The following is a 17662-nucleotide window of genomic DNA, read 5'->3' as shown; positions in this document are numbered from 1 at the left end:
AAAATGCTATTGCACGCTACAATTGATTTTTGTGTGTGTGTGTGTACAATTAGCTTAAAGTATTAATGGAAAAAGTAGGTAGTTGCATCTAATGATTTTTTTTGAGTAATCTGAACCATCTGCCTCTATATATTAAGGAGTTCTTTCTTTAATCCAGATTATGGCTGACAAACTGGTTTTGGCATTCACGTTTCACTAGCACTGTGCCCTTGAAGAGCTGATGTGGCTGTAGAAACTCTCTCGCTTACAACTGTTGTGTTTGAAAACATTTTCTGTTTGGCTTTCTTGGAGTTGTTTTCTTATAGCTCCTTTTCTTTTTCTTTTTTTTTTTTTCTTTTTTTTTTCTTTTTTTTTTTTTTTTTGGTTTTTTTTTGTTTTTTTTTTCCTTTTTTTGAGAAGATGGCCTTTCTAATGAAAAGTATGTTGAGCAACCAGGTAAAGAATTTGGGACTTGGAGGTGGAGGGGACGAAAGCAAAGAAGAAAGCACCCCTTCTGATCCAGCAGCAGCTGCAGGAATGACCAGAGAGGAGTATGAGGAATATCAAAAGCAAATGGTTGAGGAGAAGTGAGTACCTGTTCCCTTATTATGAGTACGGGGCTGATTCTTGGTAACTTTGTGCACATAAAAACAACCCAAGAAAAAGCTAAACATGCTGCTCTTCAGTATTTTTTTTTAAGTAGATGAATCTTTCCTAGAAAGACTTTCCAAAATAAAAGTTCCCCAGCTGGAAATGGTAAAATATTACATTTCCTCTTCCTGCCCCCCCTGTCCCCCATCTTGTAACTCTCTCCTATGCTTTCCTGCTCTCTCCACAGCTTGATATGCTGGACTCGTTCCTAGGTGATGTTACTTTATCTAGAAACATTTTCCAAGATGCTTGTAGTGCAGGATTTAATTCTCTAATGTATATGATTTGTTCTAGAACTCCATGTGGAGTACACTTTCAATATGTAATATTTCATTGTCCACATTTATTATGGCAGACCAGAAAAAGTACCGAGTGCTCATTTATCTTGAGCAAAGGTTTAAGATGTTTTTTTTTAAAACCAATTAAGTCTCAATTTTGTCTGTAAAGAAAACCTTTATCAATTGCTGTGTTTATGAAAACAAGTAAAATGGAAGACTTGGCGTCTGTAGGGGTTCAAAGCATGCATAATTATAAATAAAACGATTGACTTTTAAATCTCAAATGCATCTGTTCCTCTAATGGTCAATTACATAATGGTTGTGTAAATCCTTCTTGTAAGATGATTATAGGTGCCAGGTTAATGACTGATGGAATTTGAGGTATCCAGGTCTGTATTTAGCATCAGACATTTCAATCAGGAAGCCCTGAAGAGGTCTCCTTTGGTCCAGAAAAAAAGTACAGAATGTTTTGCTCTGCCTTTTGTCAAGTGATATCTAAAAGAAATTACCACCTGCTGGCAGGAAGCTGCTTTAGGGAGACTGAGAAGAAGCACAGGATTCCTGGGACAGGGAAATGCCTGGGAAAAGAATTACTTGTGTACTATTTTAAGTGGGGCATGTGTCCTATCCCTGCTGAACTGTACTGAGGAAGCAGGGCAGGAATACCCCCACAGGACAGTTAGAAACCGAGAGAAAAGATCATCTCTGGATGAGGTGTGGTGCTGTGTCAGAGGGCTCTGACATGGGCAGAACATGCTCCTGTTCCAAGGCCCCACGGATTTTGCCCAGTGCTCAGCTGTGCAGGAGTGGAGACCAGAAGGGTAAATATGCCCTGCTGAACTTGTGCTCAGGCAGTTTAGAACCAGTAACCAACCAGGCTTTGGGTACTTCTCAGATTTTAGATTTGTTTGTGGGGGTTTTGTTCTTAGAGGGAGAGAAATCCAAACGTTCATTTTGGAAGCAAAGGAAAAGTAGTATTTCTTTTTGGAAGTAGCTTTTACATGCCAGAATACCTATATTGAAATATGTTACCAAAAATCTTTGAGGAGACACATTTTGCAAATAAATGCATATGTAATCCAAAATAAAAAATGGTGCAGACCAGTTCTTAAATCTAAGGAAAACATTTTATAAAATCACAGATTAAGTCAGTGCTCTTCCATACAGGGAAGCTTCAGAATTCATTGCTCTTATGAAAAAAATAATGCACGAAGAAAGACGAGGAAAATTCACAGTAACAGAAGCACAGGAAGTGTGGCCCTTTGGCATCACTTTATTGCTATTGCTCCTTTTTTGCCTTTGGACAAGTTACTTATCTTGGGGAATAACTCCCATGTGTAGCTTTTTGCAGCCAAGCAACTGGTTTAGTTCAAAAGATTGTTTTTATTAGCATCTTGAGGGAACATTTTTTTCTGATTTCCAGGATGGAAAGAGATGCAGCATTTGCACAGAAAAAAGCAGAGCGAGCTGTTCTGAGGGTTCACCTGAGAGAAAAGTACAGACTGCCCAAGGTAAGCCTGTAGCTCATGAGCTCTTCTAGTCCAGAGGCCAAATTTCAACCAATTTTAAACTGCCCATTCTTTTTTCTTTAGTCATCTTGGCACTGTCAAATATTTTCAGGAAAACCAAAATATTGAAAGTAAAAGCTTCAAGCAACATATTTCAAATAATTTTTTAATTATTGTGTTATTTTGTAGGCTTCTGCCATGGGGAGCAGAGAGGTAATACAGGACAGAGTACTCTTTCCAGGGGTTTGGATCACACATTTGCTCTGATCTGTCACTGCTGGGAAGATGTTGGCATATTTCATTTATATCCCTCAAGGATATGTGCTTCTTAGCAATTTGAAAGTTTATTTGTATTACTCACCTGCCAGCTCTGAGTCATTACGACTAATTTTCTGATCAGTACTTTCCCATGCTTTTTGATTAATTAAAATGGAGAAAGGTAAAGAATCTCTCTCCTGTAAATTTAGCTGCTAAAAACTGTAAAAAATCCAAACCAGTCATTTAGGGACTCATCATACACAGAAAGAAACCAGCACCTGTAGCCTCATCTAGCCAAACTTTTAAATAAGCATTCAAAGTGGAGTTGGGTCACCTCCCAGTGGCTGTGTGGCTTCCAGAGGGAAGACAGGTGACATCTGAAGTCAGGTAAGATGTATTCCACCCCTAAGAGCCTGGTTCCTCTGGTGCTGTAGCTGGACAACGTACCCCGAGGGTGAGTTTAATTACAGAAAGATTAATTATGCAAAAAAATTAAGTCCAAGATTTTAAGTGATTGATTGGATTGGAGGCCTAAGTCTCTAAACACCAGCATTTTAATTAGCAGCTGAGGAGTAAAATATCATTAGGCCTTGCTTTCCTTTTGGAGGCATGGGCTGCCACAGCTCCTGAACAGCTTCACCCAGCGTCTTGCCAGAGCTTGCAGCTGCAAGAGGGGCTGCTTTGGAAAGCTCCAGCATACTCGAGTGTCCAGCTCTCAGCTAAACATCAGTGGAGCTGGGTGTCTCTGGTTTTCAAATTCTCCCCCTAGCAGTGCTTTTTACAGCTGGAGATGGTGTCCAGGTCACCAGCCCCCTTGGCTGAGCACTCAGAGACACACGAGTCTGCAGTGGTGCTCTGACCCATCTCCAGGAGGATCTTGGCTTTGGCATGTACCAAGTACTCTCTGGGGCCATATTTCAGTAATAACAGCAGAATATTTGTCTCCAAGGTAGGAGAGTAGCTCTAAGCCAGAAAACAATATTGCAGGACACGTTTTCCTGCATTTGTGTCTCCCTATATAGCATTTCTTGGTTTTCATCAGCCCTTATGAAAACATGTTATAGCAGGAAGAAAATGAAACTTCTACATGCATGCTAATGTGTCCCTGTAAAACAATTCAGGGCTGTAACACAACACACTGGCAGCAAATGCTCTCAGGCTTGTGATAATGTACTAAATATTTTGGAAGTTGAAAGTAATTTCAGGTAGCCTAGTATGGTCTAGAAACACTGAATATCACCAGTATCAATCACTAGCAAGCATTTTAAGCAAAAGCATGAAATTCAGGACTAAGCAGGGCCCCCCTTTGCCATGTAAAATCTAAAGCTCCATGCTATCTGGGCCAGATTTGTAAGAGAAAGTAGACCCTTAATGAACCTAATCCTATTAACAGAGTTGTCAACTTAGGTTTGTCATCAGAAAGATGTTTTTGGCCATGAGACACTTGATCTATGGACAACTTTTTCATCTTTGGTGTATTCAGTGCCTCACATATATATAAAACATTTTTAAAACTATATAAATATAGACATTAATATTTTAACAATAATTTTTTTTTTAACTCACCAAACTCTCTTATCCACTTGCTGCCTTTTTCCTGAGCTGGGATTCAGTAATCAATTGATTTCTGCAAGGTCTAAACACAGGGGCATGAGCTGATGGTGAGCTGCGGAAAGAGGAGTCCCAAGGCAGCTGCCAGTAGGGAGCAGTCCCACTCCCCAGCTCTGTGCTCCAGGCTGTGATCTCTGGCTTCTCTGAGGGTGTTCCTGAGCAGGAAAGCTGCTAGTTCCAACATCTGGCTCCTTGTCAACACAAGGGACTTGCAGCCCTTCAATTGCAAAAGGATGGTGTTGCTGCTGTATTGCTAATTTAAGTCCACCTGCAGGTCAAGGCAAGGTGAACTCTGATTTTGGATGTTACTGGTGCATTACAGGTGATGAATCACAGGATAAGGTCTGGAGTCAGCTACCTAAGGACGTCTGCACATAACCATAGGCAAATGTTATGGCAGGATAAGTCAGGCACAAGGAAAGCAGTACATCACATAGGGATGCTGGAAAAGAGTTTGGCTCCCTTGTGGATTAGTCTGTGAGCTTTGATCTTTTTGGTTTACAATCAGACTTCCTATAAGCAGCGTTGAACCAGCATTTGGTCTTCTTTGCTCCTTAAGTTGCACAGAAGACTTTAACATCGTTGTTCAGAGAAACGAAAGTGCCATTAAACAAACAATACCAAACTTTGATTGCTCTTCTCGCCTCGTGGAGGGCCGTGTGCTCCCTGTGAGGGAGCTTGACAAAACTTTCAGTGACAGAAGCTGCCTCCCTGAGGGACACGGCTGCTCCTGTGGGCACAGACTGTGTCTCCCCTGAGGGACATTGCTTTTCCTGCCCCGTGGACATGGAGCTGTCTAATGTTAAACTGTATCCTTTACCTGTGGGAGCCAGAGAAGTAATTTCCCCTGTGATGGTCAGATGGTGACCGTGTCCTGCTTGCACTATCTTAATCCTTCTCACATTCACCTTTTTTCTCATTTCTGTACACACTTAGTGCTACAAAATAAAGTTGGTATGCTTGAACTGGACCCTTGCACCTTAATTTGGGCAGAGGGCTTTACTGTCAAACTGTAACAAAGCAGGTATTTAGACAGTTTTCTGCTCGCACCTACCTGTGTATCGTTGTATATGTAAAGAGCTCTCTTGCATCTATAGCAAAACAGATCTGGGACTGGCTACATCAGAGGCATAATCAGGGTCAAAAAATATTACCGTGCACTCAGACTCCACCGCCAATGCTGCTGAATTGTCAGAATAATGTCTGACCCAGTTTTGGCCTGGGCACTCTCCCAGGCCGTTCCCACGGCCAGTTTGGGAGTTGGGACAGGCGTTCCCAATGGCAGTTAGATGGGACCACCCTGTTTGGTAGGGCAGCAGAGTTCAATAGCATCCCCGTGGGTTTTCCCAGGCCAGCTGGCCTTGGGGCAAGAGACCAGCGCCAGGCACATTTAATTTAGTGAAATAGACATTGGTTCTGTGTTCACTTTTCCATTTCAAATCCAAGTAAACAGGAATCAAATGCTCAAATGTTAGAAGGAAGCGAAGAGACCGTACGTGCATCATGTGCTTCTTTGCTTCTTGTTGAGCAGCCCCACCCTGTTGAAGCTCATTTTAGGCCTATTGAAGCTAAATGCCAAGTGGGTAGAGGCAGGTGGCTTGGGCAGAATTGTACTGCTTTAGACTATATCTCAGTATATTTGTTTTTGGTGAGAGAACACTTTGAAGCCCCAAACTGTTGCACATCACATCCCAGACTTCCATAGGACGGTGGGCTTTGGTGCAAGAACATGCCAGACAATTGTTCACATTGACAAAGATGTGAATCACTACAGCAGTGTTCAGTGATGATGCCTTAAGTTGGAAATAATTCTAAAGGAAAGAACATGTGTGATTGTCTGATTAGGGACAATTGTTCAGTAATTAACATTTTTTTATCATCCTCTACTGCTGCTGGTGAGGATTTCAAAAGGGCTAACTCCTCTGATAGTTGCTGAATAAAAGCTTAAAACCATTTTTCCTGCTACACAATTAATAAAAAATACCTCTTCTGTTCAGGAGCTTGTTTCTAGCTCCCACAGATCTGACTCCAGCAACCCTTATCAAAAAGGTGAGGAGATATCCTCACCCATTTTATCCACATAGCAGTAACAATCCTGCTAGAGCTCCCTACAGTTTCACAGGAGATATGGGGGGAAATCAGATTAAAGTACAGTCATTGCAAACAGAAAGCGTGGAAATATGGAACCATAAATAGTGGTTATGCAGCTGACCACCCCCAGCCTGCCTGTCCTTGCTGTGGCCTGCAACAACGCAGACATTGCTCATATATGTCCTTGCATTCATTTGTCCTTTCATTCATGCAAAACCCAGACCCCTCACTCTAAAAAACACCTCCTGCTGATAGCATTGCTGCTTATTCATATCAGGCCTTTGCTGCTGTCATGGTTAATTTTGGAGATGTAATGAGGCATTAATGCTTATCTTTGATGTGTGAACTGTGTCGAAATATCCTGTTCTTCTGAGCTCTGGATCCATCAGAATCCAGCAGAAAATGTGAACAAAATCACCATTGTTTGAAAAATTGACATAATCCCACTGATGGAGTGTTTCAGTGGGCAGGCAGGAAGCAAGTGTGTGTAGTGCTTACTGCATCTCAGCCCTTTTAATTGCTTAACTAGTTTCTTCTCCCGTCTCCTTTTGCTTTCTCAGACTCACAACCAACCTCCCTTCTCTCTTTTGTTGTCGAAGTCCTCCTATTACCCCACTTGCCAGCACTGCAACACTGATTATGCGCCAGGCAGCCCCTGCTCCTCATCACAACTCAGAGAGACCAACCAAAGACCTAGACTGAGTTCAGACATGGTTTGGGAAGGGGGGGGCCCTTTTTCTAGTGATTCATTCTGAAGTTTAATGCATCTTTCTTCCAGAAGGCTTCAGTTTAGTGCTGACACCTATAACTCCCCCCACCTACCCTACCCAACAATTGAATAAGGAAATGGTACCTCAGCTCTTCTAAAGCCCTTGTTTCATTGAGCAGAACCTGACAGGCACAGCACAGCAGCTGATAGGCTCACTAGTGTCCTGCAGCATGGTTTTGGGGGCTACAAATAACTTGGAATGGAATCCCTGCACCATCAGCATGGCAAAGGTTTCTAAAATGGCAAGTGACACTGAGGGCTTCAGTTTTGACAGTGCTGAAGCCCTTCAAAGAAATATAATTGGCATTGCCCAAAAAATCTTAGAACTTTCATGGAGGCTGATCGAGGCCTGGAATTCACAAGTTGCACACAAAAAATTGACTGAAAAATCTGTACACGTTTCGGTTCTCCCTAAAAACCTAAAAAAGAACAAAACAAGAGGCTCACTGGTAGATCCTGGGAGAGCAGAAATAATCTCATCTGCTGGTTTTGTTTCCTGCTTTAGAGTGAATTGGATGAGAATCAAATACAGATGGCTGGAGATGATGTGGGATTGCCAGAAGACCTTCAGAAGATGGTGGCAGAAGATCAGGAGGAGGAAGAAGACAAGGACTCTATCCTGGGCCAGCTGCAGAACATCCAGAATATGGACATGGATGCCATCAAAGAGAAGGCACAAGCCACCTTCACTGAGATGAAACAGGCAGCTGAGCAGAAATGTTCCATGATGTAGAAGAGCCACCACTGCCCAAAGGCTGTAACCTCAGTCTTGTGTTGCTGGGGATGCAGAGGGAGAGCAGGCAGAGGGAAGCGCTTAGCTCTAGAGCATTCAATGTAAATATAGAGAAGTGATGAGAGAGAGACTTAAAACCCTGAGGGGAGAGTAAAATTTTACCTGCTGGGACTGCCTAGAACGAAGTTAGAATTGATCCTCAGTTTTTAACATAACTTTTTCCCCCATGGAAAAAAATGGCTTTAAAACAATATCGGAAAAAAAATGTGCCTTTTTCCATTTTTTCCACATGACTGAAATGCTATTAAATGTGTATGTTTGAACAAAATCGTACTTCTGATACATCACATAGAGGTAACCACTCATTTAATCCTGCTTTCAGAAATAAACATACATATTTCTTATAAGAACATGTCTGTTTCAAGCATCTTGAGGCAAACACAGCGCTCAGATATTGACATTTGCTGCAAAACCTTGATTTTTAGAATCCTTTCAGTATTAAGTGTAGCAAAAGGCAAAAAGTGAAGCATGTAACTCAACAGCTTGGGCCAAAAATGTTGTCATATACACTGAGTGGGGGCTTGGAGGAAATAAGGCTTGGTGGCTCTCAGTGAGCTCTGCTCTGGAGCAATGCAGGCTTCTCCAGTCTGCTTTCACTCCCCAGCCTCTCAAAGCACTTCAAACACCAAGGGACAGCAGTGGCTCTCTGCTTGTCTGCTCTGTGTGCCAAATTCTGGGGCTGGGGGTACCGGCGCAGGGCCAAAAGCAGCTCCCCACACTGGTTCTGGGAGTTGTCTCCATCGAAGGCTAAACATGGAAGGTTATGCCAGGGTGGGGCACCTAAACCTAAGGAAAGCCATAGTTCTCACTAATGTTAAATCTGCCTGTGCCTAGGGGACATGCAGGCTGCTACTCCCAAGGAATTCTAGAAAATTAATGGCTTTGTAAGTTCTCCAAGAGCTAGCCTGGAAATTAAATTTGGAAATTAATATATGTAGCACCTTCCTACAGGTTTATAAGTCTCTTTCTCTCTCTCTCTCTTTCTGCCTCTAGCCAATCAAGTAAAAATAATAATTTTAAATTAACAAATTCACTAAGTATGATTTACCTCCTTTCTTTCTCTTTTCCTTCTTTCCTTGCTTGCTTCCTTCCTCTTCTCTTTGTCTTTTCTCTCTCCCCTCCCCTCCCCTTGCTTGAAAACCTGTTATCCATTTTCTTCCCCACTGTAGCATTAAGAAAATATGCTTTTTTTTTCTTGCTCATTTCCTTCTTACCTAGGAAACACAGAGTTTACAAGTTCTGACCTTCCTTGCTCTTTCCAGAGGATGTTCTAGTGCATTAAATGGCTCTCATCCAACAAGTAATTTCTTTAGTGGACAGAACCTATCTCCAGCAGGTCCCTCAAGCATCAGAGCTATTTTGCCAAAAACCACCAAGACTTCAGATCTGATTTCTTCCTCTTGGGATTCTGCTCTCACATGGCCCCACAGAATCGAATTATCTATGTGGAAAGACGAGTGGGGTGTTTTAGGAGGTCTTTATGTAAAGATAAAGTATATAAAATAGTCACCAGCTCAGCTCAACCAGCCTGAGGTTTGTGAGGCTCAATGCATTTCCCTCTGCATTGGTATAAATCTGGGGGCTCTCTCCACACTGTTGTGTTGCTTTACAGACTGAATTGTCCTATCTATAAAACACCAAAATAAACAAGCCTAAGGATTTTGACCTTTGAATTAAAATGTGCTTGGGACATCCCAAAAATCTTACTGAAAGCATCTGGTGCTTTAAAGGACCTAATTAAATTTGTCAGCAGATATAGGATCAGCATTTTCACAGTTTAAAGGGTCAGAGAAGAAAGTAGAGTCGGAATCACCAAACAAACGATTAATGAGATTCCAAAAAAAGTGTCAGGGCTGGCAGAGACAAGTGGGACTGGGAGGTGGCTTGGGACTGGCACAGGATGGGCGCCCAGCCCACTGAAGTGCTGCTGGTACAGGAGTGAGCTGCCTTAGGCAGCACTGTTAGACCACAGCTCCCACATTTAGCCTGGAGTGGCAGGGCCGGGGCAGGGCGGGCAAATCTGCGCTGCCCTCAGCAGGAGCCTGATCTCCAGCTCGCTGGAGGTGACTGCCTGCTCCTGGCAGCGCCTGCAGGGCTCATCCCCCCAGCACCGGCTGTTCCCAGCTCCAGCCGCTAGGCACAGGCCTGGGGAGGCACACGAGTATATGCAGGAGGTGGTGAGGCCACCCCAGGTACACGCAGCCCTCAAGGGGCTCAAGCCCGGGGGACAGGGCACAGGGCAGCCACTGCATGTGCTGGTATGCGAGTCTGGGAATGCTTGTGCTCACATCTGTGCACAAATGCTGGTGTACGCGTGTGCACGCAGCTATGCACGTGGGAGAATGGACAGGGACATGTCTGTGTGTCCGTGTATCTCTGTCAGGAACAGATTAAAGGGCTAGGTCACATGGCAGCTACTGCTGGACCGACCCTACCTGGGATTTGGGTTCTTAGAGTTAATAGGATCGCTGGAGCTCAAGGCCGTCATCCCATCAAGATAAATGTCTCTAGTGCCCACTCTTAAGCAATCCGAATTCAATTAGGCTAATTGGAAAACAAGTAAAGAAGGATTGCGTTAATATAGCCTCATAGCATGAACCTCCCCTCCCTCCCAAACGCCAGCACCCTCGCACCCAGCCCATGGTGCCCCCACCAGAAAGGGCTGCCTGGCTCCCAGAGCCTATTCTACACCCACAGCCTGCACAGACAGCAGGACAAGATCTCTGTGCAACTCCTGGGTGCCAGACAGGATTCTGGGAGGTGAGAAAACACAGCTGATTCTCCTGGGCAGATCAAGCAAAGTCTCAGCAGAAAAACAACGAAAGTGTGAGCGATACAGTGACAGGAGGAGACGGTTTCCTCGTGGATTATGCTTCCAAGAAGGTTCTGAAACTGCGCCCCTAGGAATTTTTGGGGAGGAAAAATTCCTTTTTTTGGGTTGTTTTTATCAATCTGCTGGATGATACAGAGCATGCAAACTGCAGGAGGGTACAGGTTCACTCTAGGTGAATATTTCCTCCTTTGCCTTGCTTCCCTCCTATTGATTTGCAGTCTAACCTTGGAAGCCCCATTTATCTTTCAGGGAGGTTCCCCCCTGCTGCACATCTTTGGTCTGGAGAGTGATGTCTCTCCTGTAGTGTGACTTCAAATCTCTGCTCTGCAAGGCAGTAATTATTTCACCTGGACATTAAAAAAAAAAAAAAAAAAAAAAGGCAGGAGAAAAGGAAGGAGGAACCTGTGGCATTTTATGGTGCTGATTTCATTGCATGAAGCCACATCCCATGCATATGTCTCAACAGTGACTACAGGATGAAAATGACTTCCCTTTACTCTTCGCTGTACACGTGGAAGGAGGTACAGCAGACAGCTGCACTTCACAGATGGTCCATCTTGAGAACTTCTGTTACTCTCCAAGCATAACTTCAGCAGAAATTTTCATAAAGCATTGCAAAAAAATAAAAAAGGTGATGAAATGGGGATACCCCTTGGAAAGGCAAGTAACAAATGCTGCCTGTTTCATCCCCTAATGAATACTCTCAAATTTGATTCTGGTTGCCCCCACAAGTTCCCAAAGGTCAATAGTCTTTGTAAAGCTGGGAGGTACCACAGGATCACTTTCTGAGGCTTCATACTAATACAATACAAATCCCAGAGGGCTGCAAGCGATTCAACTGACAGCCGGGACATCAGACCCAAAGGGAAAAGTTCAGTTACCATCCTTTGCCTATCTAAACCCTCTGTGCAATCAGAGGAACCATTAGACTTCTTCCCTCCCTGGAGCACTGTAATGCCTCATTCGTGTCACACAGTCTGTGCCTGAAGCATGACAAGAGAGAAAAGACAGATCTAAAGTTGGAAGAGTCAGAGTTCTCTCTGCTCTGCTACATGGTTATGGGGTTTTTTTTCAGTTATTTTTTCAAATTGGGATCAAGGGAGTGGCTTCCTCTTTCAACAATCCCACTCGCCTGCCAGAAGGATGCTACAGTGACAAATGTAGCTCCACATGCAAAACCCAAGTGGAATATTCTACTGCTGAGCAAAGAGGAGCCTTCTCTGTCAAGGAGGAAGGTCTCTTGTGTCCTGTGTGGGACTCGAGCACCGTGCTCCAGGGCTGGAAAGCTTTTTTTCTGCCTCATATTGTAATTAACAGCAAAAAACCCGAGTATTGACTCTGTAACGGACAGCTTTGACAGGTACCCCAAAAGCAACATCTGTACCCTTTATGGCACTGACTAAAGGGTTTTTGCTCCTTCATCTTGCATTCCTATCTTTCCTAACTATAACAAGCAAAACTGATTCCTAATTTTGCCCAGGACTTCTGGAGGGACAGGTGCGTTTTGTGCTGATTTTGAGTGCTGTAAACCCCCAGCTTCAAATTAGAAGAAATTAGGGACATTGCACAGTTCATTCATCTTCACTAATAGAGTTCCTGGGAAACACACATGTAGATTAAAGGAACACAATGGCCCCTCGCTGATTGCTTTGAGTACCCTCCAATGTCCCTACAATGGTATTGACTGGCTCTTTATGGTGTCCACAAAAGCCACACTAACCTTTTCTTGTCTCTTCTGTTGGCCTCTTCCCTCCGTGCAAACGGAGGTCTGAGTTCTTTCGACCTCAAACCAACCCCCAAGCAGTCAGTGGTGAACTGAGGCAAACCTCACCTGAAGCTAGGAAAAGCCGTGCACTCCTAAAAGAAATCTGCTTTGGGACATCAGAACATAAACTTGCAAAAGGTGTGGACGCTGGCAGAAGCAAGCACTGCCAACCTTTGAAGTGATTCCTCTGAAAAAATCTACATGATATGGAGCCTGATGGGGAAGAAGGGGAATAAAAAAATGCAGATTTATTGAGAGAGGTCATACTTATGAGACTAGCTAATATATCTGGAAGAACAAGCAGTAGCAGTGGTGCTTTTCTTCCACATTCACGCTCCTCAGGCTTCAAATGGAAGCATTCTAAAGCTAAGTGTAGACTGAAAATCACTCTTGATGTTACTGCGTTTGTCACATAAACAAGCTGGGACAAAAGGTAACTGGTGCCTCAGAGGAACTGGGAAGTGCTGGTGTGAAAATGACAGAAAGACAAAAGCAGGGAAAATACCGATGCAGGATACGTGATGCTGCTATCTGGTTGGTTCTGTGGAAGGTCCACGTCTTCCACCAAGTCAAGTACAAAGAGAAATGTGTGGGATTCGGGTCCCTGCCTCACCTCCAAAAACATTCTGTTCATCCCCCATGAAGCTATGCCCTGCCTGCTACCGCTCCCAGCCCCACTCGCATCGTGGAGTACAGGGTCACCGAATGAGCTCTTCTCACAGGCTCTGTCCTACAGCAGCATACTTGAAAACTTCCTCGCAAATATTGCTTAGAGCTTCCTCGGGTTTGTGAAGTCCGAAAGGCTGAGCCCACCTCCTGCGTCCATCCTGCCCGGAAGCACCCGGCCTGTGAAATGCCTTTGGAGGCAATCGGGCGCAGGGCGAGTGTCCCGCAGAGCACCAGCGCAGCGGCTTTTACCCCAGAGCCCCCGACTCGGGCCGGGGCCGCGGATCGTCCCGCATGGCAGCGTTCGAGCGGCCGCCGTGAAACCGGCGCCCCTACAAACCGTCCGGGAGGGACCTGGGCTGAGGTCAAGACAAGAGAAACGCGGCGAGGCTCCGAGAGCCGCCGAACGGCGCGGGGCCGTGCCGGGGACCCGCTGTCCACCGGCCCGGCTCCTCCGGGCTCCCGCCCCTTCCCGTCCCGTTCGCCGAGTCCCCTTTACCGCGCCCCCGGCAGCGGCTGCCGCGGCTCCCGCCGTCCCGGCTCTGTCCCCCCGTGCCCGGCGCGCCTCTCGCCGCCCGTCCCACCGCGGTTTCCGACAGCGCTGCCCCGGTCCCGGGGCTCCGACCGCGGCGCTCCCCCGGGCCAGCCCCCGGCTGCAGGGGGCCGCCCCGCTCCGCCTCGGGGGCCCCGGATGGCATCGCCCGGGGCCGTCTGGGGCTGGGGCTGGGACTGGGGCCGGCGGGGAGGGGCGGGGCGGCCGGCGGGGGCCGGGGGATGCCCTGCCTCCCCCTCCGTGCCGAAGAGGTGCGGGGGCCTCGCCTTCCCTCTCGCTTACCGCCCCCTGGCACTCCTCCCCCGCCCCAAGGAGGCCAGCCCGCCGGCGACACCGTGCCAGACTTGCCCGCGCCGCCCTGAGGCCGGGTGAGACCGCAGCGGCGCGGCGGAGCCCCGGGCCGGCAGCCTCATGCACCCGCCCGGCGCCCCGCTCGCCATGGCCGAGGGCGCCTTCTCGCTGGCCGCCCCGGCGGCGCGGAGCCCCGGCGGCAACCCGTCGAGGCTTCACAGCATCAAGGCTATCCTGGGGTTCACCAAGGAAGACGGGCTGCTGGGCGCCTTCCCGCCCGACGGCAGCGCCAAGGAGGCGGACCGGCGCGGGCCCCGGCACTGCCTGCCCAAGATGCCCGGAGAGCAGCCGCCGGCCGAGCCCCAAGGCCGCGCTGAGCGCTTCCAAGGTGAGCGCTGTGGACGAGCGCAGGGTGCCGGGGAGCGGACGGGTGGGCGCCGCTCCCCCGCGCCCCCGGGCAAGCCCCGCGGGGAGATCCCGTCGGTGACCCCCCGTCTTCCCCTCGCAGAGCCGTACTGTCCCGGCAGCGCCAGCCCCGAGCTGCCCGCTGGCAGCAGCGGCGAGGGGAAGCCGTCGGAAGAGGAACAGCCCAAGAAGAAACACCGGCGAAACCGCACCACCTTCACCACGTACCAGCTTCACGAGTTGGAGCGTGCCTTTGAGAAGTCCCATTACCCCGACGTGTACAGCCGCGAGGAGCTGGCCATGAAGGTCAATCTGCCCGAAGTCCGCGTCCAGGTAACGCACGGCCCGGCTCCCCGCCACGGCCCGGCCCGACGCGCCTGGGCGCAGCCCCGCGGTCCCGGCGGCCGGAGCAGCCCGGGTGCGGCCGCGGGCCCGTGACCGCAGCGCGGCTCCGGCCGCACTCGGGGCCCCGCCGGAGCGCTAGGCAGGGCTGCCGCACGGCCGCGACCCGGCCCGGCCGGCGGGACAGCGCGGGGCTCGGGGCAGAGCTGCGTCCTGCAGCCGCCTCGTCGGTGCTGCTGCCGCCCTTTGAGCGGCGTGTCCCGGCCCGGGGCCGCTGAATCTGCTGTGTGCCAGGGCAGTGGCGGGTGGATGGGCGGGCCCGCTCCACTGCGGGACTGCTCTCCACCGAGCGCGGGGCTGTGGGTCGTGGAAGAATGCCCGAGCCCCCCAGATTCCCTTTTGCCCCAGCTCGGCAAAGTGTGTTTCCCTCACTCTGTTTTGCATGCACCGCTGCAGCCAGAGGTGAGCCTCTTTCCGCTGCCTGGGGCCTGGCTGATACAGCTCTGCTTGCAGGTTTGGTTTCAGAACAGAAGGGCTAAGTGGAGGCGGCAGGAGAAATTGGAGGTGACCTCCATGAAGCTGCAGGACTCGCCCATCCTCTCATTCAACCGCTCGCCGCAGGCAGCGCCCATGGGTCCTCTGAGCAGCAGCCTGCCCCTGGAGACGTGGCTCAGCCCGCCAGTGCCCAGCAGCACGGCCCTGCAGAGCCTGCCCGGCTTCGTGGCCTCGCCGCAGAGCCTGCCCGGCAGCTACACGCCACCGCCCTTCCTGAACTCTCCGGCGGTGACCCACGCGCTGCAGCCCCTGGGGGCCATGGGGCCGCCGCCGCCTTATCAGTGTGGGGCCACCTTTGTGGACAAGTTCCCTTTGGATGAGGCAGACCCACGCAACACCAGCATTGCCGCCCTGCGGCTGAAGGCCAAGGAGCACATCCAGTCCATCGGCAAGCCCTGGCAGACAATCTGAACTCCCTCTCGGCACCTGGGAGAAAGCCATGGGGAAGGCGCATCCCAGAACGTCTGAAGGACATCCTTACCCTGCTTTGGCTGCCACGGATGGATGGCCAGGCACAGGAGGGCTGTCCCTTACACTTGCCTTTCCCCTACGCCTTGACTTGCTTTTGTATTTTGTGGTCCTTTTAGTTCCCTTTTCCACAACCCCTGAAGAGTTAGGGGCCTGATCATAGCTTAGGAAAAACAGTTTCTTTTGCTCTCCCTCCTTGGCTGGATGCTTTAGTTGCAATAAAAGCTACAGTAGGGCAAAGAGCTATGTAAGGTGGCTGGGAGCTCAGGACTGTTGTACCTGGGGAGGGGGTTCTACTTCTACACCATTAAATGGTACCATCTGCATGGAGGTTGTGTATCATGTTTCCGAACCCAAACGGGCATCTTGGGCTGGAGCCTCTGCTCCGTGTGATGTACGGAGGGGTGGGAGATGCCTAGCTGTGGGCTCTTCTCTGTCCTCCATCAACAGAACCCTGCCCAAGTTGCCTGTGGCATTGGGGCCTGCATCCCCCTGATGGAGAGTGTGCCCAGATGGGAGTGGGCAGGGGGGGCTTAGAGTCCTTGCAGTCCTCGGGGCAGGCACACTACTCCCCCCATTGCCTTTGTGGAGCAGTGCCAGGCTCAGGTGGGCTCTGCAGGCCAGAGTCAGTGGCAGTGCTTGCCTCTGCAAAGAAGGGAAATGGCCGGACCCCCAGGGCTCCTGCCCCCTGCAGTCCAGCTGCCCACAGGGACACACAGACGGTCTCCGGTCGGGCACTGAAACCCGGCTGGGGCCTGGCAGGCTCATCCTGCCCGCTCTGGCTGCCCAGGACAGCCCCTGGGGGCTGGCACAGAGCTGGGCCGTGCCCGCTCCCCTGCCCACCCAGTGCCCATCGCCAGGCTGCCCGAACTAAAACTGCGGCATCTTTATTTTTCATTATCTCCGTTACTGCCTGTAATGGGGCTGAGAAGCTGTAATGAAACACCCCTTCTCCTCTGCTGGGCATGGGGTGCTCTACACACTCGGGAGGTTGTGGCAATTAATGTTTCTCATTAGGGAAGAGAGAAGGATGCACAAGTGCCCTCATTGTGTCCTGGGGATGATTCAATGCAGACTGGGAGACCTCTCCTTTCACCATTTCCCACTCGTTGTGGCCAGACAAAGGCCGGCGTCTAATTATATTTTCACAATCTGTGCGTATCTTTTAAGAGTCCAGTCAGAAACAAGTATGTCAGCCTTGTTCAGCTTCACTTCAGAGAGCTTTTTAACCTCAGACAGCAGTTTCTAAACATCCCTTCATAGCTTTCTCCCCCATCTCCTCCATCTCCCCCATAGCAGCCCCCATCTATTGTATGGAGAGCTTCTTTTACAGATAATAGGAATCCATCTTGTTTTCAAACGCCTTTTCCTCTGTCCCCAGCCTCCCTGCAGATCCAACCTGCCTCTCTGGACCAGAGCACCAGTTCAGGACCCCCAGCTTCCCTGCCCTGAGCTGTGCTGGTACAGGGCACGCAGGGAAGCCAAGTGGTTCCCCCTCAGTCTGGGGGGAATGAAGCCCTGCTGGGGGAGACTGTCCTGCTGTGCTCTGGACTTGACAGTTCTACTGTGTGTGCATTTGTGGTGGTGCCCACCCTTCCCCGCACACGTCTCTTTGCTTCCTTGGCACACAGAGGAAGCGCTGCCAGGAAAAGAACTGCCGTTGCTGTCAGGACAAGGCAGGTATTTTGCTAACTTCTAGTAAAGACACCTGAAGGAGAACAAAAATTGGATTGCTTCAGGTTTTAGGTCTTATTGTAGTGGTCCTTTCACAGGTAAGCTTTGCTTGCATCACCAGTTGCAAGAAGACATGACATTTTTGGTGGCTGCAAGAGAAGAATTTCTCTTG

General features: G+C 48.9%; 2 protein-coding genes across 2 annotated transcripts; both read left to right on the top strand.

Moving 5' to 3' along the window:
• The first annotated feature begins 397 nt into the window (after positions 1–397).
• Positions 398–8166, top strand: CPLX4 (complexin 4). Its single transcript, XM_059492695.1, has 3 exons — positions 398–566; positions 2332–2419; positions 7651–8166. Exons 1-3 carry the CDS (start codon positions 400–402, stop codon positions 7876–7878), a joined length of 483 nt encoding a protein of 160 aa, XP_059348678.1. The 5' UTR covers positions 398–399; the 3' UTR covers positions 7879–8166.
• Positions 8167–14166: 6000 nt separating this feature from the next.
• RAX (retina and anterior neural fold homeobox) lies at positions 14167–15759 on the top strand. Its single transcript, XM_059492841.1, is given in 4 exon segments — positions 14167–14354; positions 14356–14416; positions 14521–14784; positions 15307–15759. Coding segments are annotated over 4 exon segments (966 nt in total).
• Positions 15760–17662: the final 1903 nt, after the last annotated feature.

This window comes from Ammospiza nelsoni, chromosome Z, assembly GCF_027579445.1.
Source record: "Ammospiza nelsoni isolate bAmmNel1 chromosome Z, bAmmNel1.pri, whole genome shotgun sequence".
Taxonomy (NCBI): Eukaryota; Metazoa; Chordata; class Aves; order Passeriformes; family Passerellidae; genus Ammospiza; species Ammospiza nelsoni.
This window is presented reverse-complemented; position numbering and strand designations above follow the sequence as displayed.

Bases quoted from the DNA above. Each gene is read 5' to 3' on its own strand.
- CPLX4 (XM_059492695.1), top strand. From the start codon at position 400: ATGGCCTTTCTAATGAAAAGTATGTTGAGCAACCAGGTAAAGAATTTG. The intron at 567-2,331 runs GTGAGTACCTGT...TCTGATTTCCAG, and splicing joins AAGCAAATGGTTGAGGAGAA to GATGGAAAGAGATGCAGCAT. The intron at 2,420-7,650 runs GTAAGCCTGTAG...TTCCTGCTTTAG, and splicing joins AAAAGTACAGACTGCCCAAG to AGTGAATTGGATGAGAATCA.